The sequence below is a fragment of the Coloeus monedula genome, assembly GCF_965178545.1.
Source record: "Coloeus monedula genome assembly, chromosome: 3".
NCBI lineage: Eukaryota > Metazoa > Chordata > Aves > Passeriformes > Corvidae > Coloeus > Coloeus monedula.
Window position 1 is genome coordinate 28,874,701 of NC_138783.1, and position 27,470 is coordinate 28,902,170.

Here is a 27,470-nt window from a genome sequence, read left to right on the forward strand (position 1 = left end):
GAGAGCAGGTCCGTGTCTGTCACACCTGCTGGGACCGGGACGCTAAAGGGTTTAGGAGCACGTCTTGCTAATTAAACACGAAAGGAACAAAGTGCTCGAGGAACTTCCTAAACGTGCAGCTGTAGACGCAAAACGTGGTGCTGTGAAGCTAGAACCTTTTGGGAGTCTGTGATGCCTTCCCCTGGCTTCTCCCTGGTACAGAGCATGGGTCTTCGTGGAGTCCAGCTTAGCAACCATTCCATGGAAAACCATTTGTACGTTTATTTTAAAAACCCAGAAAACAACCCAGCTGGGTTTCTGACGTTTTAAACTAGCAGTTATTCATAGACAAACTGTTTCCTTTTCCTTCATCTGGGAAGAGGAGACTTGGGAAAGGAAATAATAATTAGAAATGATCTTCACTTTGCTTTCTGACATCTGTGTGTTGTCAAGTGGGACTTACAAGGCTTTTGTTAGTCTGTTTTTGCTGCGCCTCTCTTTCCAGCACAATTTCTGTGGAGCTCACTCCCAGTGTTGTGACTGAATATGCAGCATTCATCCAATAGGATTCTATCATCTCTCTTTTTGCTGAAAAAGTGGTGTTCAGTTTGCTTTACTGAAGATTAGCAGTTGGGAAGTGCAGCAAAGAGAGGAAAGAAAAAAAAAGGGAGTTTGTGTGAGATACAGGCTAGGCAAAAAAAGAGACCTTTTTTTCTTTCTCCCTGAAGTGCTTGGTAGTGAATGCATTAATTATTGTGTGGGCTGTCCACAACTTTGGGTTCTGTGGTCTGGTGGCCTGTTCCTATATTGCATTTTTGGGGGCTGTTTTGCTTGAGAAACAGAAGCTGGAGAGTGAAAAGAGGGAAAAAACCTTTATTTTTGTGATGAAGAATTACATAACTAGCTCTAACAACTGCTGTGTGTAAAACCCAAAAAACCACCCTCTCCAACCACAAAACACCCTCCAAAATAAAGGAACCCGCGTTCTGCTGCCTTGAGTCCAAAACTGCCAGACAAAAATAACAAACAGAAACTGGGGAGGTGTACTTCACATATGAATTTATTTTTTAAAAATCTTTTTGTTTTAAAGTAAAGAGTAAAAACAGACAAGTAATTACTGAGATACAAACTAAGGTATCTGCTGTGGTAGAGTAGGACAGGAACACAACAGGATCTGGTGGGTGAAGGAGTTTGTTGTTAATTAGATTTTTCCACCATTTAACCTTTTCCAGCACTGTGAAGTGGGTGCATATGTGGCATCCACAACTTTAAGTGAAATTGTTTTATCACCCTGCAATCTAGTAGTAAACAGCCTCTAAACAAAGAAAGAAAGAAACACCCCCCCCCGAAAAAAAACCCAGTTTTATGAAAAAGATAAAAATATTTTAGTCTTTATTCTTCACTTGTTGAAGTGTTTTTTTGCATAACTGCACATTTTTAAAGAATCAGTGTGTCATCATTAATCTTGCTCCTTCTATTGCTTTTTGTCTGCTGAGGGCAATAGAGGAGCAGGGGTTTATTGTCCTCTTACCTTTCCATTTTTGTCACTTGCTTTCTTTTTCAGATTTTGAGATACTGCTGTTTCTGCAGGAACAGGATAAGAGGAATTTTGGGGAACATCATTTCCCATAAATTTGCTCTGCCTGAAGTATTGTGTCCAGCTATGGGGATCTCAGCACAAGTCCCAGGACTTGGACCTGTTGGAATGAGTTCAGAGGAGAGACATAAAGACAATCAGAGGGCTGGAGCACCTCTCCTGTGAGGAAAGGTTGAGAGAGTTGTGGTTGTTCAGCCTGGACAAGGCTTTGGGGTGACCTTACTGTGTGGCCTTTTAGTACCTGAGGAGGCTAAAAGAGAGCTGGAGAGAGATTTTTTGACAAGGACACACAGTGGGAGGACAAGGGGGAATGACTTCAAGCTGAAAGAGGGCAGGTTTAGATTGGATATTAGGAACAGTTCTTTACTGTGAATGTGGTGAGGCACAGGAACATTGCCCAGAGAAGTTCAGAATTCCCCATCCCTGGAAGAGTTCAAGGCCAGGTTGGGTGGGACTTTGAGCACCTGCTCTAGTGGAAGGTGTCCCTGCCCATGCCAGGGGAGTTGGAACTGGATGATCTTTATGGACCCTTTCAACCCAAACCATGCTGTGATCCATAAGGAAAAAGAGCAAACAAACCCAACCCACAAAGAAAACTCCATAAATACTTCCAATCAACCCCCCAGCCCCACCCTGTGGTGTTCTGCTTTGTGCAGTGACTTACTTCCTTGTGCATAAAGCACCATATAGGTGAGATTAATGACATTAAAACCCATTTGGTTTTCAATCCAGTAACACTAGGACAGATGGTCAATTAGAACCAGGAACTCATTTCTTTCTGTGAATCTGGGAGTATTTGTTCAGAGATCCTTTACCATGTTTTTGTTTTAGCACAAAAAAATGTGGTAAAGGATTCCATCACATATCATTCCATCATATATAGCCTTTTGATTTTCCTTGAAGTCCTGAAAAGTCCCACTGCCAGCTTTGGTGCTCTGCAGGGGGTACGTGGAGGACTCAGGAGTTCATGGTTGACTGCATCACTCTGTACCAGAGTTGAGATACACTCAGACTCGGTCTTTGTGACGCCTTCATGGCTCATATAATTGGTCAAAGGGCTTTTCTGAGTCTGCAGGTGCTGAAAAAGATGGGATTGTTTAGTTCATGATTAATTATGTCATTACACATGATTCTTTTTTTTTTTCAGAAACACAACTAAATAATTTAGTGAGTAAAACATACTATCAAGCTAAGAAGAACGAATGTTGTTCAATGGCAGCATAAATCCATTCTAGTCTAGCATGTTTTAGTTCCTCTTTCAAGAATTCCTTACACTGGTGTGCTTATTCTTCCTCCCTTCCCTTACCAGACAGTGGACACAATGGTTCAGGAGTGGAATGAGTCTTTCCCCTTTCCGGCAGCACTGAACTGTAGGCTGAGGTCACTGCAGCACACAAAAACATGCTCTAAAGGTGTGATTTGCCTATTTAGAGAAGGGACTTCTCATCTAGCTGTTGCTATAAAGTGAGGGCCTGCTTCTCTTCAAAACCTCAAAATGCAAATTTCGACTGCTCTGCTTCCAGCTTCTTCAGAGCAGCAAAAACAATGGACCCCAAGGAAAAAAAACCCAAAGCCTCAAGTATTTTTATGCTGGCCTTAGTTTTGTTATCTGGCACACCAAGCACCAGTGGAAGAGATTCAGCATGAGGATTTGGCTGGATTTGGTGTACAGGCTGCTTGTTTTGCAGGGATGAACCGTCTCCCTTCCCAGCTCCCCATCTTCTCCAGTTACTTCCTATCTGACAGAGCAGGGGTGCCCCAAGTGAACTAATGAAGATCCTATTGCTTTCTCCTGCTCCAGAACAGCTTTCTGGCATGCTAGCCAATGAACCTGCCTGAAAATGTATTACAGAGTGAACCTGCAACGAGACAAAAAGAAAAAAATTGCCACTGTAGCTCTGCCAGAGCCTCCTGGCCCTGCTTTAGCAGCTCTGCATCCCTGTAGCTGCTCAAATGGCTATGTAGGTGAGAAGGAGGAAGAGAATTTAATAAAACCCTACTTAAATGCTATCTCTGTCAAGTGGATATCTCCCAACAAAGCCCATTGGAAAATTAACGTTGTTTACTATAGTTACTTCAAAGGTAAACAAAACATAAACTGCAATAGATAGAAAAATTCTACAGCCTCAGCGTGACAAAGTACTTTGATACATTTTTATTACTGTAATTCATCTGGCTTCTGGAGGAGAAGGACAAACAAGAACCAAAGTTCTAGGGTTTTATGAAGGGCTTATGCGTCAATAGACTTTTGACCCAGAGCAATAACATGACTGCTCATAGAAAGATCAAAATTAAAATAAAATAGTTAATGATTTTTGTTCACTTATTGGCCATTTCTCAGTTCTGTTGACTGGGGTGTTGCACAAGACTTCTGAGCAAGTTATAAATGGAGGCAGGTGAGACGCCCTTCACAAACAGCAGCCCTGCACTGGAGGAATCGCCCTCAGCTCTCCCCAGCCCTGCAGCTGACATCAAGGTGAGAGGCACACTTTGTGCAGGAGAACTGGAAGGGTTTCTTGGGCAGCTGCTGTGAAATGCAGGGGAAGGGAAGGAGGCTTCAGAGTTGGGTGAGAGCTGCAGCACATCCGTGAGGGTCTGCTGTCTGCATGTGCAGAGACTGAGCCCATCTTCCAGGGGATGAGGAGATGGCTGCTGCAGGACAGACAGACCTTACCAAGGGAGAGGGTGGAGGGGTCAGTGATTTGTGATTCTGAGGGGTGACCATGAAAATATTCTACAAATTTATCTCGGCCATGGGATCTTTATGTTGCATCAGCAAAATTCAATGGGTTGTTATTAATACTTTTCTACAGGTAGAGAGTCATTACAGTAGTGCTTGGTCAGTGAGTCCAAGTTCAGGTTCCCTCAGCTTCCATAGGTGCTTTTATAACTGTGAAAAAATACATGGTTTTAATCACATAATGGGGTTTTTTTAAGTGAGGTTTAAGTGATTCAGGTTTGTAAATTATGATGCACATGTCTTGCAGTATTAGTATGGCTTTTAATCTTGCTACGCATATCTGTCTTCTCCCATCCCTTCTCAGAATCAGCTAGAGGAATGGCTTCTTTTCTCCCATATATATTTGCCCTGCAATGTAAATCTTTGCCTCAGTAGCTGTTACATGATTTAGAGAGGGAGCTGTTACCATAACTGACTGTGCATTACTATTCCTGCAGCTGGTACTAATAAACACTGTGGCTTTTTAACCAAACCCGGATGACTGTGTGGAATTAGATGTGTGTACTGGTAATTGTGTCAGAAAAAGACATTTCAAACCTGAAACTTAGTCTGATTTAAAGAGCTGATGCTTACAACTTGATTGCTTCTCAGTGTATGTCAAGAGCCGGAATCTCTTGATTTCAGTAAAATTCCATATAAAAAGAGAAAGAAGGTGTTTCAGTGAATTTAAAGTTCATTTCTGCCTTTAAAAAATAGGTTATTTCCCCCTCTTTGAAATGAAGAATGCACTTTCTTTTAGACATTAATTGCCTGTCTCACTACTTTCATATTGCATTCTATGTGGCGCATGAAGCCTAGTCCAAACCATGAGTGCCAACTCCTAAGGTATTTCTCAAGTGCAGCATCAATTATCAGCTGAAAGATTTGTCACTAGTTGTATATTTTATTTCATTTATATATTTAAGTATTATGGGTATTCCAATAAGATGTTAAACAAAATGCTCAGGTGTCACTTGCATGTATAGCTATTAAATGAAACTGGACTGTTTTGGTGTACAAGCCTCATTTTACTTTTTTCCTCCAAATTGAAACTTCTATGTCATGTCCTCTCTCCTGCGCAGCTGCTGCAATTTTTATCCTCTGCTAAAACTGTTTTACGTTTCCTCTTTACCTTTTCTCCCATGTGTCTGCAGCATTTTGTGCCTGGTGTGTAAAAGCCTCTTACAAGCATTGCTTGCTTTCTGTTTTCATTTTCTGTAGGCTGCCATCCAACTCCTACAGCAGAAAATCCAAACCCCAGAAGCCCTGCTGAGATGGGAAAAATCATCGTTTACGAGCATGCCAACTTCCAGGGTTTGTCCAAAGAATTCCACACCAACATTGCCAACCTAAAAGACGCAGATTGGAACGATTGCATCTCCTCAGTGAGAGTAATCGGCCATCCTTGGGTGGCTTATCAGCACGAAAACTATAAAGGACAGTTACTGGTACTTGAGGAGGGAGATCACAACTTCATTGGTAAAAAGATGAATGATAGGATCAGTTCCCTGCAGGTGATCACTGAAGATCTGCACAACCCCCAGATCACTCTCTACGAACATGCTGATTATCAAGGGAGGAGCAGGATAATAAGAGAAGCAACCAACTTGGCTAGGGGACATGACAATAACAGCACATCTTCCCACAAAGTCCAGAAAGGTGTCTGGCTGCTGTGTGAGCACAGTGATGGAGGTGGATTTCAGTACATTGCTCGAGAACACGAACACCTTCCAAATTACAAGGCAATCAAGTTCAATGACAAGCTTTCCTTCCTGCGTCCCCTTCGCCCCGGCTGTGGCTGTTAGAATCCAAATCCTGCAATGCTGAGAAAAAAAGCAGCCCCAGCAAGAAATGTGAGACCTTGTTCTCTGCCTCTGCTTGTGTCACTTTTTCCCAGTGTCACAGGACCACCGAATGTGAGAGCTCTCTGCCATGCTGCACTGCAGATCTGTGCATGACTATCCTGCCCTGCACTCTTGTCCTGCTCCACAAATGGCCTCTGCCATTGTCTGTAATCCATTCTGTGTTGGTGCCAATAAAGAATCTCTTGCAATCAGCACTGGGCTGTTTCATGCACTGTTTAGTGTAGATAAATATTGCCCTTTTAAGATGAGATGTCTCTGTATGTCCAGAAAATGTTTTGTGCAGTCACTTGGCAAACATTTTTCATGGATCTCTCCTGTAGAATTTTGTCTCCTTCCAGTTTCCCTGGTCAGAAGCACTGCAACCAGACTAAAGATCTTGGTAAGCATTTGGATTATTGCTGTGATGCTGCCCCAACTCTTGCCTGTAGCTTGTATTTAACTATCCCATGAATTCTTGTATCTCAAGGCATTGATCATAGAATCCAAGAATCCTATGAAGTCTGGGGGTGGAAAGTTCCTTAAAGATCATCTCATTCCAACCCTCCTGCCACAGGCAGGGACACCTTCCACTAGACCACCTTGCTCAAAGTCCCATCCAGCCTGGCCTTGAATACTTCCAGGGATGGGGAATCCACAACCTCTCTAAACAACCTGTTTCAGTACCTCATCACCCTCACAAGTAAAGAACTTCTTCATAACATCTAATCTAAATCTCTCCTCTTTTAATTCAAAATCATTCCACCCTCATCCTATTACTGGCTGCCCACTTACAAAGTGGCTCCCGCTCTTTCTTATAAGTCCCCTTCAAGAACTGGAAGGCCACAAGGAGGTGTCCCTGGAGCCTTCTCTTCTTCAGGCTGAACAAGCCCAGATTTCTCACCCTATCTTCATGGGACAGGTGCTCCCACCTTCTGACCATCTCCCAGTCTGTGCTCATGTCTGGCATTGACCCAACCCAGGTGCAGCACCTTGCACTTGGGCTTGTGGAACCTCAGGAGGTAACTATGGAATCACTTCCCAAGTCTGTCCAGGTCCCTCTGGATGGAATCCCACCCTTTTGTTGTGCCAACTGCACCCCTCAGCTTTGTGTCATCTGCAAACTTGCTGAGGGTGTCACTGATAAAGATCTTAAGAAGCACTGGTTCCAGGACAGAGTCCTGATGGACACCAGTAATCACTGGTCTCCCCCTGGACATAGAGCCATTGACCATAACTCTCTGGCTGTGTGGCCATTTCCCAAACAGTCCACCCTTCAAACCCATGTATCTCCAGTTTGGAGATAAGGATGTCACATGGGACCACATCAAAGGTCTTAAGCAAGTCGAGGTACATGACCTTGGTTGCTCTCCCCTTGCTGATGGCTTCAATCCCTCCATCACAGATGGCCACCAGATTGGTCAGGCATGATCTGCCCTTAGCAAAGCCATGCTGGCTGTCTTTAACCTTCTTCTTGCCTTGCATGTGCCTTAACAGTGCTTCCACGGGCATCTGCTCCATGATCTTCCCAGAAGCAGAGGTGAGGGTCACGGGTCTGCAGTTCCCCAGATCTTCCTTTCTTTACTCTTTAAAAATAAGAGTGATCTTTCCCCTTTCTCCATTCACCAACGATTTTATCTGAATGCCATGACTTTTCAAATATGATGGATGGTAGCTTGGCAACAATCAGCCAGTTCCCTCATGAATTTCCAGGACCCTGGGATGCATGTCATCTGGTCCCATAGACTTGTGTCTGTTCAGTTTTGTCAAGTGGTCTCAAGCCTGCTCTTCACTTACAGTGGAAGGGACTTTGCTCCCCCAGTCACCACCTGCAGCTTCAGTGACTCCAGAGACATGGGAAACCTGACTGCCGGTGAAGACTGAGGCAAGGAACCCATTGAGTACCTCAGCCTTCTCCATACCCATTGCCACCAGTTCTTCCTTCTTGTTTATTGGCGGGGAGTGGGGGTTACACTCCACTTGGCCTTTATTTTCTGCCCAGCGTTGTTAGAGAAGCCCTTGAGTGGGAGTCTGCACAGGCAGGCAACTGGGACAGCTCCAGGCTTGTGGCTAGAACACCAAGAGTAAAGTTATTTCCACTTCAATTGGCTTATGAGCACCCAAATTACACAGGCCAGTTATTATTGGTGCCTGGGGAGGGAGAACACAGCTTTGCTGGGGAAAAGATGAAGGATAGGATCAGCTTTCTGCAGCTGATTGCTGGAAATCTGCACGATCCGCACGTGAAGCCCAGAACATGCTGTGCTGTCAACTGCTGGGCTTTGTCCCACTTGGAACCAAACACTGCAGGCTGTGCTGATGTAGCAGCCACTCGTGCTCCTCTGCTTGGCTCGGGTGGGCACATGCAATGGGGATAGCTCAGAATCCATGTGTTTTGGGACACTTCTTACTGCTTTCAAGCCACTTTCAGGCTTCCGTGCTCTGCTCACCAAAGCGGGATTTCCAAATTCAATTCCAAAAGCATCTGGCATTCCCCCTACTCTAGAACACGTGTTTTATAGTGGCAAGTCAAGTGGCAAATGTTGCCTTCTGCCCAAAACCATTTGTGGAAGAAATGATTTTGGAAGTCCTGTTGAAGTGCCTTGGTCAGGTCTGAGAGATCCCTTTTAGAATCTCAGCATGATAATGATGTTACATAGGCACTGTTAATAGGAGAGAGGTTATTTCAGGTGTCTCAATTTATATTTCCTAGGAAATACACTTAATGATACTTCCTTTGTGAAAACCACCATTTCTTAGAGAGGAAAGAAGGTATTCTCTTATTTTCTTGGCAGATGTAACTGAGAAGTTCCTTACAGCCAGGAGGTCTCTGAAGCAGAGATCTCGGAGTTTTCCCTCTGTTTCTTTTGGGCAAAGAGAATATGACATTACCTCCCAAAGCTGCTGTTACTCTGATTTTAATCAGTTGACATTCCCATCTGGCTCTGTCTCTCCTGGTCACCAGAGGGGATTTTCTTCACTTTGGGGGTTGTGAGGAGGTCATCTAGTTGCACTTGGGATGCAGTGCACTGCAGGCCAGCTGGCAGTTTCTACACTGCTCAGGTAGCAGTAGCCTTGGAATCATGTTCTCTGGTCATCCTCACCCCTCACCCTCATGGCAGACTTCAAGAGGCCTCTCAGAAGGATACATCACCAACCCTGGCATCCCCTGCTGTACTTCTCACCTGATGTTTATCCCATAAAAACACGCTGTGCAACAGTCTTGCCCAGGAAAGACTAGAGCACTGTCACCTCCATCTGCCTGCCACCCCAGGGATAAACTCTATCTGGCGGTCCCCAACCCTGCTAAACTACACACGGTGTTAAAAAGACTAAAACGACTGCCTGCAAAACCAACAATCAGCAAAAACCTTCTCAGAGGGGACTATTAATCCACAGAGCAAAAGGGCATTAGAAAAGAATGCAGTGGAAGGAAGGCTTGTAACTAGTGGTATTCCAAAAGGAGATGTCTAGAGGAGAAAGCTCAGACACCATGGCTGTAACAGAGAGGTGATACACACACAGACTCAACTTTTGTCAGCTTGATCAGAAACGTTGGCAGAACAGGTTCAGGCATGTTTGGGTAAACACGGAATATAAAACTTGGGCTTAAAGTCAGACCTTGTATGCCCAGAAGAAGGTGATGTTACACTTTAACCACTTATGTTATTTCTTGATGATGCCTGTGTTCCTGTGTTTCAGGGCTCTGGCGCAGCTCCTTTGGATCAGCCTTGCGAATGAGCCGCTGTGACTCTTCACCTGCAGTGGCAGCTCCATCGCCCAAGCAGCCCACCATCAGAGGAGGGGAGGGAAACCAGCAGACAGGATATTCTGCTGTCTAATTTATGGGTTTTTTTGGCTGCATGATTTAACATTCACTTGGGGAAGCTCAAGCTGTTTTCCATGTACAGAATTCTCAAACTTGCCGTTTGCAAGCTAGCAAGTTTTCACTGTGGCTTTCTGCCCCGCTCATTTCATCTGGCACTGGAATTCCCACAGCATGAATTTACAGCATCTTTTAATGTAGCCAGCACTGAAAAGCCATTGTGAGAAGCAGGGCTGAAGCAACTTGGTTTTTTTCCCCATACGCATCTTCAAACACATCTTCTCTTTACCCAACAACACAGCTGCCCCACTTTCAATTCAGTTGCTGATGCTTCCTTTCATTTCTTCTTGGTTTTCTTTGTCAGAATATTCCTCCCCCTCCTGCTGCTGTGTTTTCTTGGCAGTGCCTTATTGACTCTGGGTTAATCAGAGCAATACTATGGCAAAACAAATGAGATTCTCCATCCTTGTAAATCAAATCTCAAAAAATGCAAAGCTTGTTGCTGACAAAAGCAGTAATGAGAGGTTTTCCTTCAGAGATGTGTAGAGATCATCAGGAAAATAGTTGTGACACAGTGAAATGTGTGCAGCTGGTTGTTCCTGTAAGGAATTCCCCTCCTTGGAGCAAACTTGGTTTTGTCATTTATACGGTCCCAAAGCCCAATCCACTGAGCAGTCTCCCCACCAAATCCACATGTTTCTAATTTAGAGAGAAGGATGTTGTGGGGGACCATGTCAAAGGCCTTGCAGAAATCCAGGTAGATGACATCTGCAGCCTTCCCTTGTCCACTGGAATAGTCACTCCGTTGTAGAAGGCCAGTAGGTTGCTCAGACTGGACTTTCCTTTGCTGAAGCTGTGCCGGCTGTCTCAAATTACTTCCCTGTCCTTCAGGTGCCTACAGATACAAACACAGAAAGAGATAACAAGCAGGAAGCAGTTTGATTATTTAATTGTTGACACATCTCCTTGCTGAATCACCCTAACTGAGCAAGTCAATGGTTAAGTGAGTAGGTGATACTCTGATAAAAATAAGAGATCTTTATAGACCTCTTCTCCCTTGAGGAAGTACCATCTCTTGGAGCAGTAGTGCTATGCTGCTGGCATGTAAATGCCTGCGCTGCCATGCACACAGTGAGTACATGATCAACCTTACCAGCATCAATGGAAACCATGAGCAAATGGTGACCCCCAAGGGTCTGTACTGGCACCAGTGCTGTTAAATACCTTCCTTGATGTCACACACATGGGCTCAGACGCACCCTCAGCAAGTTTGCAGGCGACACCAAGCTGAGTGGTGCACTGCTGTGCTGGAGGGAAGGGACTCTTAAGAAGGACCTTGAGAAACTTGAGAAATGGCCCAAAGTGGGCCCCCATAAATTTCAGCAAGGCCGAGTGCAAGACCCTGCAACTGGATGTCAGGGCAATCACTGGGAGCAGTGCAGGCTGAGGAATGAATGGGCTGAGGGCAGCTCTCTGGAGAAGGAACTGAGGACGCTGGTGGATGAAAACCTGGACATGACCTGACAATGAGCACTTGGCACCTAGAACACCAACAGTATCCTGGGCTGCATAAAGTGTCGTCTGCAGGAGGAGCAAGGTGATTCTTCCCTTCTAATCTGCTGTGGTGAGACTCTACCTGGAGTGCTGCATGCAGCTGTGGGGCTTCCTGAACAAGAGAGATACAGACCTGTAGAGCAGGTGTGGAGGTGGGCCATGAAAATGGTCAGAGGGTTGGAGAACCTCCTGCAAAGAAAAGCAGAGATACTTGATGTTGTTCAGCCTAGAGAAGACAATGCTTCTGGAAGACCTTCTTGGGGCATTTCAAACTATAAAGGGAGGGCTTATAAGAAAAGCAGAGAGAGAGACATATTTCCTATGGCTTTTCAAGATGAAAGAGCGAAGGTTTAGGTTAGACATTAGGAAGAAATTCTTCACTGTGAGGGTGGTGAGGCACTGGAAAAGGTCGTCTAGAGAAGGTGTGGATGCCCCATCCTTGGATCTTCCCCCTCCATCAGTTTGTAGGCAACACCAAGCTGGGTGTGAGTGTTGATGTGCTGGAGGGTAGGAAGGCTCTGCAGAGGGATCAATGGACTGAGGCCGATTGGATGAAGCTCAACAAGGCCAAGGGCTGAGTCCTGCCCTGCGGTCACAAAAACCCCATACAATGGAAGACAGCAACTGAGCATGAGCCAGCAGTGCCCAGGTGGCTGAGAAGGCCAATGGCACCTGGGCTGTATCAGAGATAGAGGGGCCAGCAGGAGCAGGGCAGGGATTGTCCCCTGTACTCAGCACTGGTGAGGCCACACCTCGAGTGCTGTGTCCAGTTCTGGGCCCCTCACTGCAAGAAAGACACCGAGGTGCTGGAGTGAGTCCAGAGAAGGGAACTGTTCAAGGATATGGAGCATGGGTCTGATGAGCAGCTGCCAAAGGAGACAGGGGTGTTCCAATTACTGTGGTTCAGAGGGCTTCCGGAGGAGAAGGACAAACAAGAACTGAACTTCCCCCATGTCATCAAGTCCCTCGCATTCCAATGGACTTTTGAATGAGAGCAACGAGATGTCTGACTGTAGGAACATCTAAACTAAAATAAAATAGTTAATGAGTTTTGATCCCTGAGCATGATAATGACCATCTCCCAGTTCTGTGGAGTGGGATGTTGCACAAGACTTCTGAGCAAGCTATAAATGGAGGCAGGTGAGACACCCTTCACAAACAGCAGCCCTGCACTGGAGGAATCACCCTCAGCTCTCCCCAGCCCTGCAGCTGACATCAAGGTGAGAGGCACACTTTGTGCAGGAGAACTGGAAGGGTTTCTTGGGCAGCTGCTGTGAAATGCAGGGGAAGGGAAGGAGGCTTCAGAGTTGGGTGAGAGCTGCAGCACATCCATGAGGGTCTGCTGTCTGCATGTGCAGAGACTCAGCCCATCTTCCAGGGGATGAGGAGATGGCTGCTGCAGGACAGACAGACCTTACCAAGGGAGAGGGTGGAGGGGTCAGTGATTTGTGATTCTGAGGGGTGACCATGAAAATATTTTATGACTTACTCTTGGGCATACACCTAAACCTTGAAAGCATTTTTCCTGAATGTCTCCTGGACAATTTTGTCTCCTTCCAGTTTCACTGGTCAGTAACAGTGGGTTCAGGCTTGACTCAAAAAGTCTTGGTGAGCATGTAGATTATTGCTGATCCTGGCCAAACTCTCACCTGCAGATTGTACCTAAATATCACATGCTTGGTTGTATCTCAAGACAGTAGTTGGAGGGATGATACAGTCTTCTACTGCTCTTAATCACACAATCAAACAGAATGTTTTCACTAATTTGAACTCATTAATCCTAATGGTTAAACCAGTCTTGTGCTTCTAAACCGGTAGTATCTTGATAAGGGAGGAGGAATTCCCTGATCTGTGTGGCCATGTGCAAGTTCACCTGGACGAGCAGAGTCTCAGCCCTCCTCCATCACTGTCTAATGACAGCTGCACGCCCCGAGCTGGGTGTTGTGGCAGCTGTCACACGGCAGCTCTGCACTGCAGTGTTTATCTGCCTCGGTGCTGAGCTCCTCTTTGCCCCGATTTCCTTGCATTGGTCACTGCGTTGGTCACACAGGAGCTGCACTTGGCCTTTCTGAACCTCACGAGGTGCACATGGTGCCGGTGCTGGAGCTTGCCAAGGCCCCTCTGGATGGTCCCTGAGGACAGTTCTGTCTGTGTGTCTGTGGCTGCCATGCCCAGCTGATGCTGTGTTACCTGTGGTGACACTTGCTGCCTCTATCAGCTCCCATTGCCTTCCTGCAGCCTCTCTTCTCTCGTTCTCTCCCACCGACACAGCTGTGGCCTCTTCCCAGCATCTCCTCTTCCCTCAGCCCCTTGCAGGAAGTGTTTCCACAGCACTACAGTAACAAACCTTCCTGTTCCACACTGCTTTCTCTCCCCTGGATTCATAACCATGGTGTGGGACAATCTCCCCATTCTCCATCCTGCCATGAGCAGCAGCCTGATGTAGAAAACCCTGGAGGTTCCTTCCAGCCTAAATGCTTCTAGAAGTCCATACGCTCTCCTTGGAATGTCCTAGGCACAGCTACCCATGCACCAGAGAGGAGTGCAATCCTACAAAACAGAAAGGAAAATGTTCAAGGAGAGATATGGATGGGAATTTGTCATGAAATTTGCACTTCCTCTCGCAAAGTTTTGCTAGGTTGTGGTTTTTTTTTTTTTTTCAGTCAAAGACAGCATCTAAACAAATGCGGAAGTGTCAGGTCCAAAATTCTAGCAAAGGATTCTTGAAAGTTTTTCAGTAATAGGAGGATGAAGTGAAGGTGGAGAAGGACTTTGAGCCTTCAATATGGGGGATTACATTTGACAAGAGAGCAGGTGAGAGCCTGTGGAGGAATGGGGAGGGAAGTCTGACACTGGAGAGATGGGATTCATAAATGTCCAACAAGTAATCCCCAAGTTACTGTCCACATGACTTGATGATGAAACTTCTTCATTGAAATTGAACAAAGGATGAAATCAGGCAGAGAGTGACAAAGGCCTCTAAATCTTCCTTAGAATTACTGACAGAAAGATTTAGCATGGAAGGACTTCTCTAGTCCAGGCTCTTACTCACAGCAGAGCTACTTGGAAACATGACCAGGTTACACATGGCCATCTTCAAGAGATTTCTGAACAGCTACAAGAGTGGAGATTCCCCAGGGTCTCTGGCCTTGTTAAGCAGCAGTCTGGACCTGATGGCATCCAGAGGTCACTTTTGACCTGAATTGTCTTATGATCCCGCAATCCTCCTTGCTCGCAGGTTCATTCAAGCTCATGACTTAAGGATCAAGACTGGGAAATCCTAGTATTTCCTGAGCCATAGTGTTCCTGAGGAATCTTGCTATAAATAAGGGGTCTCAGCTGTCTACCTCACATTACAGATGTGCATGCTCTCAACAGATTTATTGGTGAGTCTGTTGTGGAAATACCACTCTCTTCCCCTCCCTCTTTCTTCAGAGCTTCTCAGGAAAAACACACAGATGCCTCTCCCTCCTGCAACACACATACATACTGCTCCCAATGACTTCTAGATTTCTGTCTCATTTAGGGTAAGAATCACATCTAGGACACATCACAGGTGCCATCCACTATTTCATTCCTGGTCCAGCCTTTCTCTGAATTCCTGAAAAATTGTCTATCAGGGAAAGAAAATGTATCCTGAGTGTTGAGAAAAGATCAGAGCTTTGTAGCTTTGGCCTCTCACAAGAACTTTCCCTGCTTCCCCCAAATAGAAAAGTTACCGTATTTCTGTTTGCATGCAGCAGCTTTATTATGAATTTAACTGCAGAGAACAATTAATTGCTTGAAGTATTTGAGATCCAACAGGTCTGCCCCATTTCTTGACTTTCTTTGTCCTGTCTCATCAGTGACTGCAACCTCTAAGCAAAATTTCACTGTAGGTTTGCCAGTTAGGAGAAGAGTTTGCTGCCAAACCAAGGAAAGCATAAGAAGATTCCAAATTGGTTCTGTTAAGAAGTGAAGCTGCAGGAGTGGTCTAGTGTTTCATGGATCTTATCTCACATGCTTCTCTAAACACTGAGGTTGTTGCTTGGCCATCCTTGCTTTCCTAATGATTTCAGTCACTTGCCCTCTCACACTCACAGGGTTGACTCACTTGATTCACACATCTAAACTCTTTGGAGCATGCTCTGAGGAAGCAGAAAAGCATCCTGGTCACCTAATTCCAACTTTTATGTAGTCTCTGAGCAAAGGATTCTCCTGATTTGGTTCTTTTCAACCCAACTTACTCCTTTTTTAGACTCATTTTAAAGAGCAGCTGTTCTAGTCACTCTTTCTGTAAAGGTTTTACCCTACCTCAGGCATGACAATATTTAGTATATACAACCACTGAGAAATTAATTTTAGTTGTGTCTGAATGGCCTCTTTCTCACTCCATTCTGTTGGTGGACAAGAGGTTGAAGGGCAGTTACATGCTGCACGGCATGAGAACTGGGGGACTAGAGAAGGGAAGAGTTTACTCCTATCTCCTCTGAACTGAGGCCATGCCTGGAATACTGCAGCTGTTTTAGATGCCCCATTAAAAGATAAATGCGAACAAATTGGTGAGAGCCCCATACAGGCCACTGGATGGCACTGGAGCATCCCATGAACCAGGAGAGGTTCAGGGGCCTGGTCCTGTTCAGTCTGGAGAAGACAAGGCTAACCGTTCTCAGAGAGGGGCACAGAAAAAGGACAACTGGAAAGAGTCGTAACTGGAAACAGGGAAGCTCTGACTGAAAATAAGGGAAAAAAAATAACACTAAGTTGTTATTAGCACTGGCAGAAGGACCAGAGATCCTGGGGAATCTCCACTCTTGTAGCTGTTCAGAAATCTCTTGAAGATGGCCATGAGTAACCTGATGTTTCAAGGTAGCTCTGCTGAGAACAAGGGCTTGGACTAGAGAAGTCCCTTCCACACTAAATCTTGCTGTCAAGAATTCTAAGAAAGTTTTAAAAGCCTTTGTCACTCTCTGCCTAATTTCACTCATTGTTCAATTTCAATGAAGAAGTTTCATCATCAAGTCATGTGGACAATAACTTGGGGATTACTTGTTGGACATTTATGAATTCCATTTCTCCAGTGTCCCACCCCATTCCTCCACAGGCTCCCACCTGCTCTCTTGTCAAATGTAATCCCCATATTGAAGGCTCAAAGTCCTTCTCCACCTTCACTTCATCCTCCTATTACTGAAAAACTGTCAAGAATCCTTTGCTAGAATTTTGGACCTGACACTTCCGCATTTGTTTAGATGCTGTCTTTGATTAATAAAACCCAAACCTCTGCAATAGCAAATGCAAATTTCTTGAAATATTCCCTTCCATATGCCTCCTTAAACCTTTTCTGTTTTGTAGGATTGCATTCCTCTCTGGTGCATGGGTAGCTGTGCCTAGGACATTCCAAGGAGAGCGTATGGACTTCTAGAAGCATTTAGGCTGGAAGGAACCTCCAGGGTTTTCTACATCAGGCTGCTGCTCATGGCAGGATGGAGAATGGGGAGATTGTCCCACACCATGGTTATGAATCCAGGGGAGAGAAAGCAGTGTGGAACAGGAAGGTTTGTTACTGTAGTGCTGTGGAAACACTTCCTGCAAGGGGCTGAGGGAAGAGGAGATGCTGGGAAGAGGCCACAGCTGTGTCGGTGGGAGAGAACGAGAGAAGAGAGGCTGCAGGAAGGCAATGGGAGCTGATAGAGGCAGCAAGTGTCACCACAGGTAACACAGCATCAGCTGGGCATGGCAGCCACAGACACACAGACAGAACTGTCCTCAGGGACCATCCAGAGGGGCCTTGGCAAGCTCCAGCACCGGCACCATGTGCACCTCGTGAGGTTCAGAAAGGCCAAGTGCAGCTCCTGTGTGACCAACGCAGTGACCAATGCAAGGAAATCGGGGCAAAGAGGAGCTCAGCACCGAGGCAGATAAACACTGCAGTGCAGAGCTGCCGTGTGACAGCTGCCACAACACCCAGCTCGGGGCGTGCAGCTGTCATTAGACAGTGATGGAGGAGGGCTGAGACTCTGCTCGTCCAGGTGAACTTGCACATGGCCACACAGATCAGGGAATTCCTCCTCCCTTATCAAGATACTACCGGTTTAGAAGCACAAGACTGGTTTAACCATTAGGATTAATGAGTTCAAATTAGTGAAAACATTCTGTTTGATTGTGTGATTAAGAGCAGTAGAAGACTGTATCATCCCTCCAACTACTGTCTTGAGATACAACCAAGCATGTGATATTTAGGTACAATCTGCAGGTGAGAGTTTGGCCAGGATCAGCAATAATCTACATGCTCACCAAGACTTTTTGAGTCAAGCCTGAACCCACTGTTACTGACCAGTGAAACTGGAAGGAGACAAAATTGTCCAGGAGACATTCAGGAAAAATGCTTTCAAGGTTTAGGTGTATGCCCAAGAGTAAGTCATAAAATATTTTCATGGTCACCCCTCAGAATCACAAATCACTGACCCCTCCACCCTCTCCCTTGGTAAGGTCTGTCTGTCCTGCAGCAGCCATCTCCTCATCCCCTGGAAGATGGGCTGAGTCTCTGCACATGCAGACAGCAGACCCTCATGGATGTGCTGCAGCTCTCACCCAACTCTGAAGCCTCCTTCCCTTCCCCTGCATTTCACAGCAGCTGCCCAAGAAACCCTTCCAGTTCTCCTGCACAAAGTGTGCCTCTCACCTTGATGTCAGCTGCAGGGCTGGGGAGAGCTGAGGGTGATTCCTCCAGTGCAGGGCTGCTGTTTGTGAAGGGTGTCTCACCTGCCTCCATTTATAGCTTGCTCAGAAGTCTTGTGCAACATCCCACTCCACAGAACTGGGAGATGGTCATTATCATGCTCAGGGATCAAAACTCATTAACTATTTTATTTTAGTTTAGATGTTCCTACAGTCAGACATCTCGTTGCTCTCATTCAAAAGTCCATTGGAATGCGAGGGACTTGATGACATGGGGGAAGTTCAGTTCTTGTTTGTCCTTCTCCTCCGGAAGCCCTCTGAACCACAGTAATTGGAACACCCCTGTCTCCTTTGGCAGCTGCTCATCAGACCCATGCTCCATATCCTTGAACAGTTCCCTTCTCTGGACTCACTCCAGCACCTCGGTGTCTTTCTTGCAGTGAGGGGCCCAGAACTGGACACAGCACTCGAGGTGTGGCCTCACCAGTGCTGAGTACAGGGGACAATCCCTGCCCTGCTCCTGCTGGCCCCTCTATCTCTGATACAGCCCAGGTGCCATTGGCCTTCTCAGCCACCTGGGCACTGCTGGCTCATGCTCAGTTGCTGTCTTCCATTGTATGGGGTTTTTGTGACCGCAGGGCAGGACTCAGCCCTTGGCCTTGTTGAGCTTCATCCAATCGGCCTCAGTCCATTGATCCCTCTGCAGAGCCTTCCTACCCTCCAGCACATCAACACTCACACCCAGCTTGGTGTTGCCTACAAACTGATGGAGGGGGAAGATCCAAGGATGGGGCATCCACACCTTCTCTAGACGACCTTTTCCAGTGCCTCACCACCCTCACAGTGAAGAATTTCTTCCTAATGTCTAACCTAAACCTTCGCTCTTTCATCTTGAAAAGCCATAGGAAATATGTCTCTCTCTCTGCTTTTCTTATAAGCCCTCCCTTTATAGTTTGAAATGCCCCAAGAAGGTCTTCCAGAAGCATTGTCTTCTCTAGGCTGAACAACATCAAGTATCTCTGCTTTTCTTTGCAGGAGGTTCTCCAACCCTCTGACCATTTTCATGGCCCACCTCCACACCTGCTCTACAGGTCTGTATCTCTCTTGTTCAGGAAGCCCCACAGCTGCATGCAGCACTCCAGGTAGAGTCTCACCACAGCAGATTAGAAGGGAAGAATCACCTTGCTCCTCCTGCAGACGACACTTTATGCAGCCCAGGATACTGTTGGTGTTCTAGGTGCCAAGTGCTCATTGTCAGGTCATGTCCAGGTTTTCATCCACCAGCGTCCTCAGTTCCTTCTCCAGAGAGCTGCCCTCAGCCCATTCATTCCTCAGCCTGCACTGCTCCCAGTGATTGCCCTGACATCCAGTTGCAGGGTCTTGCACTCGGCCTTGCTGAAATTTATGGGGGCCCACTTTGGGCCATTTCTCAAGTTTCTCAAGGTCCTTCTTAAGAGTCCCTTCCCTCCAGCACAGCAGTGCACCACTCAGCTTGGTGTCGCCTGCAAACTTGCTGAGGGTGCGTCTGAGCCCATGTGTGTGACATCAAGGAAGGTATTTAACAGCACTGGTGCCAGTACAGACCCTTGGGGGTCACCATTTGCTCATGGTTTCCATTGATGCTGGTAAGGTTGATCATGTACTCACTGTGTGCATGGCAGCGCAGGCATTTACATGCCAGCAGCATAGCACTACTGCTCCAAGAGATGGTACTTCCTCAAGGGAGAAGAGGTCTATAAAGATCTCTTATTTTTATCAGAGTATCACCTACTCACTTAACCATTGACTTGCTCAGTTAGGGTGATTCAGCAAGGAGATGTGTCAACAATTAAATAATCAAACTGCTTCCTGCTTGTTATCTCTTTCTGTGTTTGTATCTGTAGGCACCTGAAGGACAGGGAAGTAATTTGAGACAGCCGGCACAGCTTCAGCAAAGGAAAGTCCAGTCTGAGCAACCTACTGGCCTTCTACAACGGAGTGACTATTCCAGTGGACAAGGGAAGGCTGCAGATGTCATCTACCTGGATTTCTGCAAGGCCTTTGACATGGTCCCCCACAACATCCTTCTCTCTAAATTAGAAACATGTGGATTTGGTGGGGAGACTGCTCAGTGGATTGGGCTTTGGGACCGTATAAATGACAAAACCAAGTTTGCTCCAAGGAGGGGAATTCCTTACAGGAACAACCAGCTGCACACATTTCACTGTGTCACAACTATTTTCCTGATGATCTCTACACATCTCTGAAGGAAAACCTCTCATTACTGCTTTTGTCAGCAACAAGCTTTGCATTTTTTGAGATTTGATTTACAAGGATGGAGAATCTCATTTGTTTTGCCATAGTATTGCTCTGATTAACCCAGAGTCAATAAGGCACTGCCAAGAAAACACAGCAGCAGGAGGGGGAGGAATATTCTGACAAAGAAAACCAAGAAGAAATGAAAGGAAGCATCAGCAACTGAATTGAAAGTGGGGCAGCTGTGTTGTTGGGTAAAGAGAAGATGTGTTTGAAGATGCGTATGGGGAAAAAAACCAAGTTGCTTCAGCCCTGCTTCTCACAATGGCTTTTCAGTGCTGGCTACATTAAAAGATGCTGTAAATTCATGCTGTGGGAATTCCAGTGCCAGATGAAATGAGCGGGGCAGAAAGCCACAGTGAAAACTTGCTAGCTTGCAAACGGCAAGTTTGAGAATTCTGTACATGGAAAACAGCTTGAGCTTCCCCAAGTGAATGTTAAATCATGCAGCCAAAAAAACCCATAAATTAGACAGCAGAATATCCTGTCTGCTGGTTTCCCTCCCCTCCTCTGATGGTGGGCTGCTTGGGCGATGGAGCTGCCACTGCAGGTGAAGAGTCACAGCGGCTCATTCGCAAGGCTGATCCAAAGGAGCTGCGCCAGAGCCCTGAAACACAGGAACACAGGCATCATCAAGAAATAACATAAGTGGTTAAAGTGTAACATCACCTTCTTCTGGGCATACAAGGTCTGACTTTAAGCCCAAGTTTTATATTCCGTGTTTACCCAAACATGCCTGAACCTGTTCTGCCAACGTTTCTGATCAAGCTGACAAAAGTTGAGTCTGTGTGTGTATCACCTCTCTGTTACAGCCATGGTGTCTGAGCTTTCTCCTCTAGACATCTCCTTTTGGAATACCACTAGTTACAAGCCTTCCTTCCACTGCATTCTTTTCTAATGCCCTTTTGCTCTGTGGATTAATAGTCCCCTCTGAGAAGGTTTTTGCTGATTGTTGGTTTTGCAGGCAGTCGTTTTAGTCTTTTTAACACCGTGTGTAGTTTAGCAGGGTTGGGGACCGCCAGATAGAGTTTATCCCTGGGGTGGCAGGCAGATGGAGGTGACAGTGCTCTAGTCTTTCCTGGGCAAGACTGTTGCACAGCGTGTTTTTATGGGATAAACATCAGGTGAGAAGTACAGCAGGGGATGCCAGGGTTGGTGATGTATCCTTCTGAGAGGCCTCTTGAAGTCTGCCATGAGGGTGAGGGGTGAGGATGACCAGAGAACATGATTCCAAGGCTACTGCTACCTGAGCAGTGTAGAAACTGCCAGCTGGCCTGCAGTGCACTGCATCCCAAGTGCAACTAGATGACCTCCTCACAACCCCCAAAGTGAAGAAAATCCCCTCTGGTGACCAGGAGAGACAGAGCCAGATGGGAATGTCAACTGATTAAAATCAGAGTAACAGCAGCTTTGGGAGGTAATGTCATATTCTCTTTGCCCAAAAGAAACAGAGGGAAAACTCCGAGATCTCTGCTTCAGAGACCTCCTGGCTGTAAGGAACTTCTCAGTTACATCTGCCAAGAAAATAAGAGAATACCTTCTTTCCTCTCTAAGAAATGGTGGTTTTCACAAAGGAAGTATCATTAAGTGTATTTCCTAGGAAATATAAATTGAGACACCTGAAATAACCTCTCTCCTATTAACAGTGCCTATGTAACATCATTATCATGCTGAGATTCTAAAAGGGATCTCTCAGACCTGACCAAGGCACTTCAACAGGACTTCCAAAATCATTTCTTCCACAAATGGTTTTGGGCAGAAGGCAACATTTGCCACTTGACTTGCCACTATAAAACACGTGTTCTAGAGTAGGGGGAATGCCAGATGCTTTTGGAATTGAATTTGGAAATCCCGCTTTGGTGAGCAGAGCACGGAAGCCTGAAAGTGGCTTGAAAGCAGTAAGAAGTGTCCCAAAACACATGGATTCTGAGCTATCCCCATTGCATGTGCCCACCCGAGCCAAGCAGAGGAGCACGAGTGGCTGCTACGTCAGCACAGCCTGCAGTGTTTGGTTCCAAGTGGGACAAAGCCCAGCAGTTGACAGCACAGCATGTTCTGGGCTTCACGTGCGGATCGTGCAGATTTCCAGCAATCAGCTGCAGAAAGCTGATCCTATCCTTCATCTTTTCCCCAGCAAAGCTGTGTTCTCCCTCCCCAGGCACCAATAATAACTGGCCTGTGTAATTTGGGTGCTCATAAGCCAATTGAAGTGGAAATAACTTTACTCTTGGTGTTCTAGCCACAAGCCTGGAGCTGTCCCAGTTGCCTGCCTGTGCAGACTCCCACTCAAGGGCTTCTCTAACAACGCTGGGCAGAAAATAAAGGCCAAGTGGAGTGTAACCCCCACTCCCCGCCAATAAACAAGAAGGAAGAACTGGTGGCAATGGGTATGGAGAAGGCTGAGGTACTCAATGGGTTCCTTGCCTCAGTCTTCACCGGCAGTCAGGTTTCCCATGTCTCTGGAGTCACTGAAGCTGCAGGTGGTGACTGGGGGAGCAAAGTCCCTTCCACTGTAAGTGAAGAGCAGGCTTGAGACCACTTGACAAAACTGAACAGACACAAGTCTATGGGACCAGATGACATGCATCCCAGGGTCCTGGAAATTCATGAGGGAACTGGCTGATTGTTGCCAAGCTACCATCCATCATATTTGAAAAGTCATGGCATTCAGATAAAATCGTTGGTGAATGGAGAAAGGGGAAAGATCACTCTTATTTTTAAAGAGTAAAGAAAGGAAGATCTGGGGAACTGCAGACCCGTGACCCTCACCTCTGCTTCTGGGAAGATCATGGAGCAGATGCCCGTGGAAGCACTGTTAAGGCACATGCAAGGCAAGAAGAAGGTTAAAGACAGCCAGCATGGCTTTGCTAAGGGCAGATCATGCCTGACCAATCTGGTGGCCATCTGTGATGGAGGGATTGAAGCCATCAGCAAGGGGAGAGCAACCAAGGTCATGTACCTCGACTTGCTTAAGACCTTTGATGTGGTCCCATGTGACATCCTTATCTCCAAACTGGAGATACATGGGTTTGAAGGGTGGACTGTTTGGGAAATGGCCACACAGCCAGAGAGTTATGGTCAATGGCTCTATGTCCAGGGGGAGACCAGTGATTACTGGTGTCCATCAGGACTCTGTCCTGGAACCAGTGCTTCTTAAGATCTTTATCAGTGACACCCTCAGCAAGTTTGCAGATGACACAAAGCTGAGGGGTGCAGTTGGCACAACAAAAGGGTGGGATTCCATCCAGAGGGACCTGGACAGACTTGGGAAGTGATTCCATAGTTACCTCCTGAGGTTCCACAAGCCCAAGTGCAAGGTGCTGCACCTGGGTTGGGTCAATGCCAGACATGAGCACAGACTGGGAGATGGTCAGAAGGTGGGAGCACCTGTCCCATGAAGATAGGGTGAGAAATCTGGGCTTGTTCAGCCTGAAGAAGAGAAGGCTCCAGGGACACCTCCTTGTGGCCTTCCAGTTCTTGAAGGGGACTTATAAGAAAGAGCGGGAGCCACTTTGTAAGTGGGCAGCCAGTAATAGGATGAGGGTGGAATGATTTTGAATTAAAAGAGGAGAGATTTAGATTAGATGTTATGAAGAAGTTCTTTACTTGTGAGGGTGATGAGGTACTGAAACAGGTTGTTTAGAGAGGTTGTGGATTCCCCATCCCTGGAAGTATTCAAGGCCAGGCTGGATGGGACTTTGAGCAAGGTGGTCTAGTGGAAGGTGTCCCTGCCTGTGGCAGGAGGGTTGGAATGAGATGATCTTTAAGGAACTTTCCACCCCCAGACTTCATAGGATTCTTGGATTCTATGATCAATGCCTTGAGATACAAGAATTCATGGGATAGTTAAATACAAGCTACAGGCAAGAGTTGGGGCAGCATCACAGCAATAATCCAAATGCTTACCAAGATCTTTAGTCTGGTTGCAGTGCTTCTGACCAGGGAAACTGGAAGGAGACAAAATTCTACAGGAGAGATCCATGAAAAATGTTTGCCAAGTGACTGCACAAAACATTTTCTGGACATACAGAGACATCTCATCTTAAAAGGGCAATATTTATCTACACTAAACAGTGCATGAAACAGCCCAGTGCTGATTGCAAGAGATTCTTTATTGGCACCAACACAGAATGGATTACAGACAATGGCAGAGGCCATTTGTGGAGCAGGACAAGAGTGCAGGGCAGGATAGTCATGCACAGATCTGCAGTGCAGCATGGCAGAGAGCTCTCACATTCGGTGGTCCTGTGACACTGGGAAAAAGTGACACAAGCAGAGGCAGAGAACAAGGTCTCACATTTCTTGCTGGGGCTGCTTTTTTTCTCAGCATTGCAGGATTTGGATTCTAACAGCCACAGCCGGGGCGAAGGGGACGCAGGAAGGAAAGCTTGTCATTGAACTTGATTGCCTTGTAATTTGGAAGGTGTTCGTGTTCTCGAGCAATGTACTGAAATCCACCTCCATCACTGTGCTCGCACAGCAGCCAGACACCTTTCTGGACTTTGTGGGAAGATGTGCTGTTATTGTCATGTCCCCTAGCCAAGTTGGTTGCTTCTCTTATTATCCTGCTCCTCCCTTGATAATCAGCATGTTCGTAGAGAGTGATCTGGGGGTTGTGCAGATCTTCAGTGATCACCTGCAGGGAACTGATCCTATCATTCATCTTTTTACCAATGAAGTTGTGATCTCCCTCCTCAAGTACCAGTAACTGTCCTTTATAGTTTTCGTGCTGATAAGCCACCCAAGGATGGCCGATTACTCTCACTGAGGAGATGCAATCGTTCCAATCTGCGTCTTTTAGGTTGGCAATGTTGGTGTGGAATTCTTTGGACAAACCCTGGAAGTTGGCATGCTCGTAAACGATGATTTTTCCCATCTCAGCAGGGCTTCTGGGGTTTGGATTTTCTGCTGTAGGAGTTGGATGGCAGCCTACAGAAAATGAAAACAGAAAGCAAGCAATGCTTGTAAGAGGCTTTTACACACCAGGCACAAAATGCTGCAGACACATGGGAGAAAAGGTAAAGAGGAAACGTAAAACAGTTTTAGCAGAGGATAAAAATTGCAGCAGCTGCGCAGGAGAGAGGACATGACATAGAAGTTTCAATTTGGAGGAAAAAAGTAAAATGAGGCTTGTACACCAAAACAGTCCAGTTTCATTTAATAGCTATACATGCAAGTGACACCTGAGCATTTTGTTTAACATCTTATTGGAATACCCATAATACTTAAATATATAAATGAAATAAAATATACAACTAGTGACAAATCTTTCAGCTGATAATTGATGCTGCACTTGAGAAATACCTTAGGAGTTGGCACTCATGGTTTGGACTAGGCTTCATGCGCCACATAGAATGCAATATGAAAGTAGTGAGACAGGCAATTAATGTCTAAAAGAAAGTGCATTCTTCATTTCAAAGAGGGGGAAATAACCTATTTTTTAAAGGCAGAAATGAACTTTAAATTCACTGAAACACCTTCTTTCTCTTTTTATATGGAATTTTACTGAAATCAAGAGATTCCGGCTCTTGACATACACTGAGAAGCAATCAAGTTGTAAGCATCAGCTCTTTAAATCAGACTAAGTTTCAGGTTTGAAATGTCTTTTTCTGACACAATTACCAGTACACACATCTAATTCCACACAGTCATCCGGGTTTGGTTAAAAAGCCACAGTGTTTATTAGTACCAGCTGCAGGAATAGTAATGCACAGTCAGTTATGGTAACAGCTCCCTCTCTAAATCATGTAACAGCTACTGAGGCAAAGATTTACATTGCAGGGCAAATATATATGGGAGAAAAGAAGCCATTCCTCTAGCTGATTCTGAGAAGGGATGGGAGAAGACAGATATGCGTAGCAAGATTAAAAGCCATACTAATACTGCAAGACATGTGCATCATAATTTACAAACCTGAATCACTTAAACCTCACTTAAAAAAACCCCATTATGTGATTAAAACCATGTATTTTTTCACAGTTATAAAAGCACCTATGGAAGCTGAGGGAACCTGAACTTGGACTCACTGACCAAGCACTACTGTAATGACTCTCTACCTGTAGAAAAGTATTAATAACAACCCATTGAATTTTGCTGATGCAACATAAAGATCCCATGGCCGAGATAAATTTGTAGAATATTTTCATGGTCACCCCTCAGAATCACAAATCACTGACCCCTCCACCCTCTCCCTTGGTAAGGTCTGTCTGTCCTGCAGCAGCCATCTCCTCATCCCCTGGAAGATGGGCTCAGTCTCTGCACATGCAGACAGCAGACCCTCATGGATGTGCTGCAGCTCTCACCCAACTCTGAAGCCTCCTTCCCTTCCCCTGCATTTCTCTGCCGTATCAGTAGGACTTTACTTTGCAAGATCATGCTAGTGAAGATTGTGCTTCCTCTCTGCTGGTTTTGAAATTAACTAACGGGCAGCCTGGACAAGATTACAAAGTCATCACTAGAACACTTCCCAGAGACAACTCTGAACCCTTGTTCCTTTTTCACTATTAAAAATAGTTCTAGTTTATGTTTTCACAAAATGTTTTAGGCTGTCACTTAAAATTTTCATGAAAATCTACATTTGCATCAAATGAATTTTTAGCACAAAAGTAACACAAAATCAAGCTGGATTGTTTGTTTGTTTGTTTGTTCGGGTGGTTTTTAATTTCTGCTTGCCTTTTTTGTTGTGAGACACTACAATGTCCACTCACAGGAAACTGCAGTAGCCCGACCACTATCACAAATGGAAGGCAGGGAAAAGTTAGAGAGAACTCTGAGACCTGGCTCACTGGGTGGTCAGGATGGGTCTAAGAGCATCTTCCCCAAGCTTTGAGTACTGTGTGGCACAGAGCAGTGTGTGGTGTTTAGGCAGGGAAGCCATGGCTGGACTTGCATTAACACCTCAGCTACAACAGAGGCAGGGACACGTGGTAGAGAGGCTGCTACAGGACATGGGGTCTGCAAGACCAGATTGAAGAGGCGTGGATCCTGCAGAGGCCTAGACCA

General features: G+C 45.9%; 1 protein-coding gene across 1 annotated transcript; it reads right to left on the reverse strand.

The window, feature by feature from the left end:
* Window positions 1-24,813: 24,813 nt before the first annotated feature.
* On the reverse strand, window positions 24,814-25,344 carry LOC309570768 (epidermal differentiation-specific protein-like; the record flags this gene model as incomplete). The annotated part of the gene is made up of 1 exon (XM_082277782.1): window positions 24,814-25,344. One exon carries the CDS (start codon window positions 25,342-25,344, stop codon window positions 24,814-24,816), a length of 531 nt encoding a protein of 176 aa, XP_082133908.1.
* Between the last annotated feature and the right edge of the window lie 2,126 nt (window positions 25,345-27,470).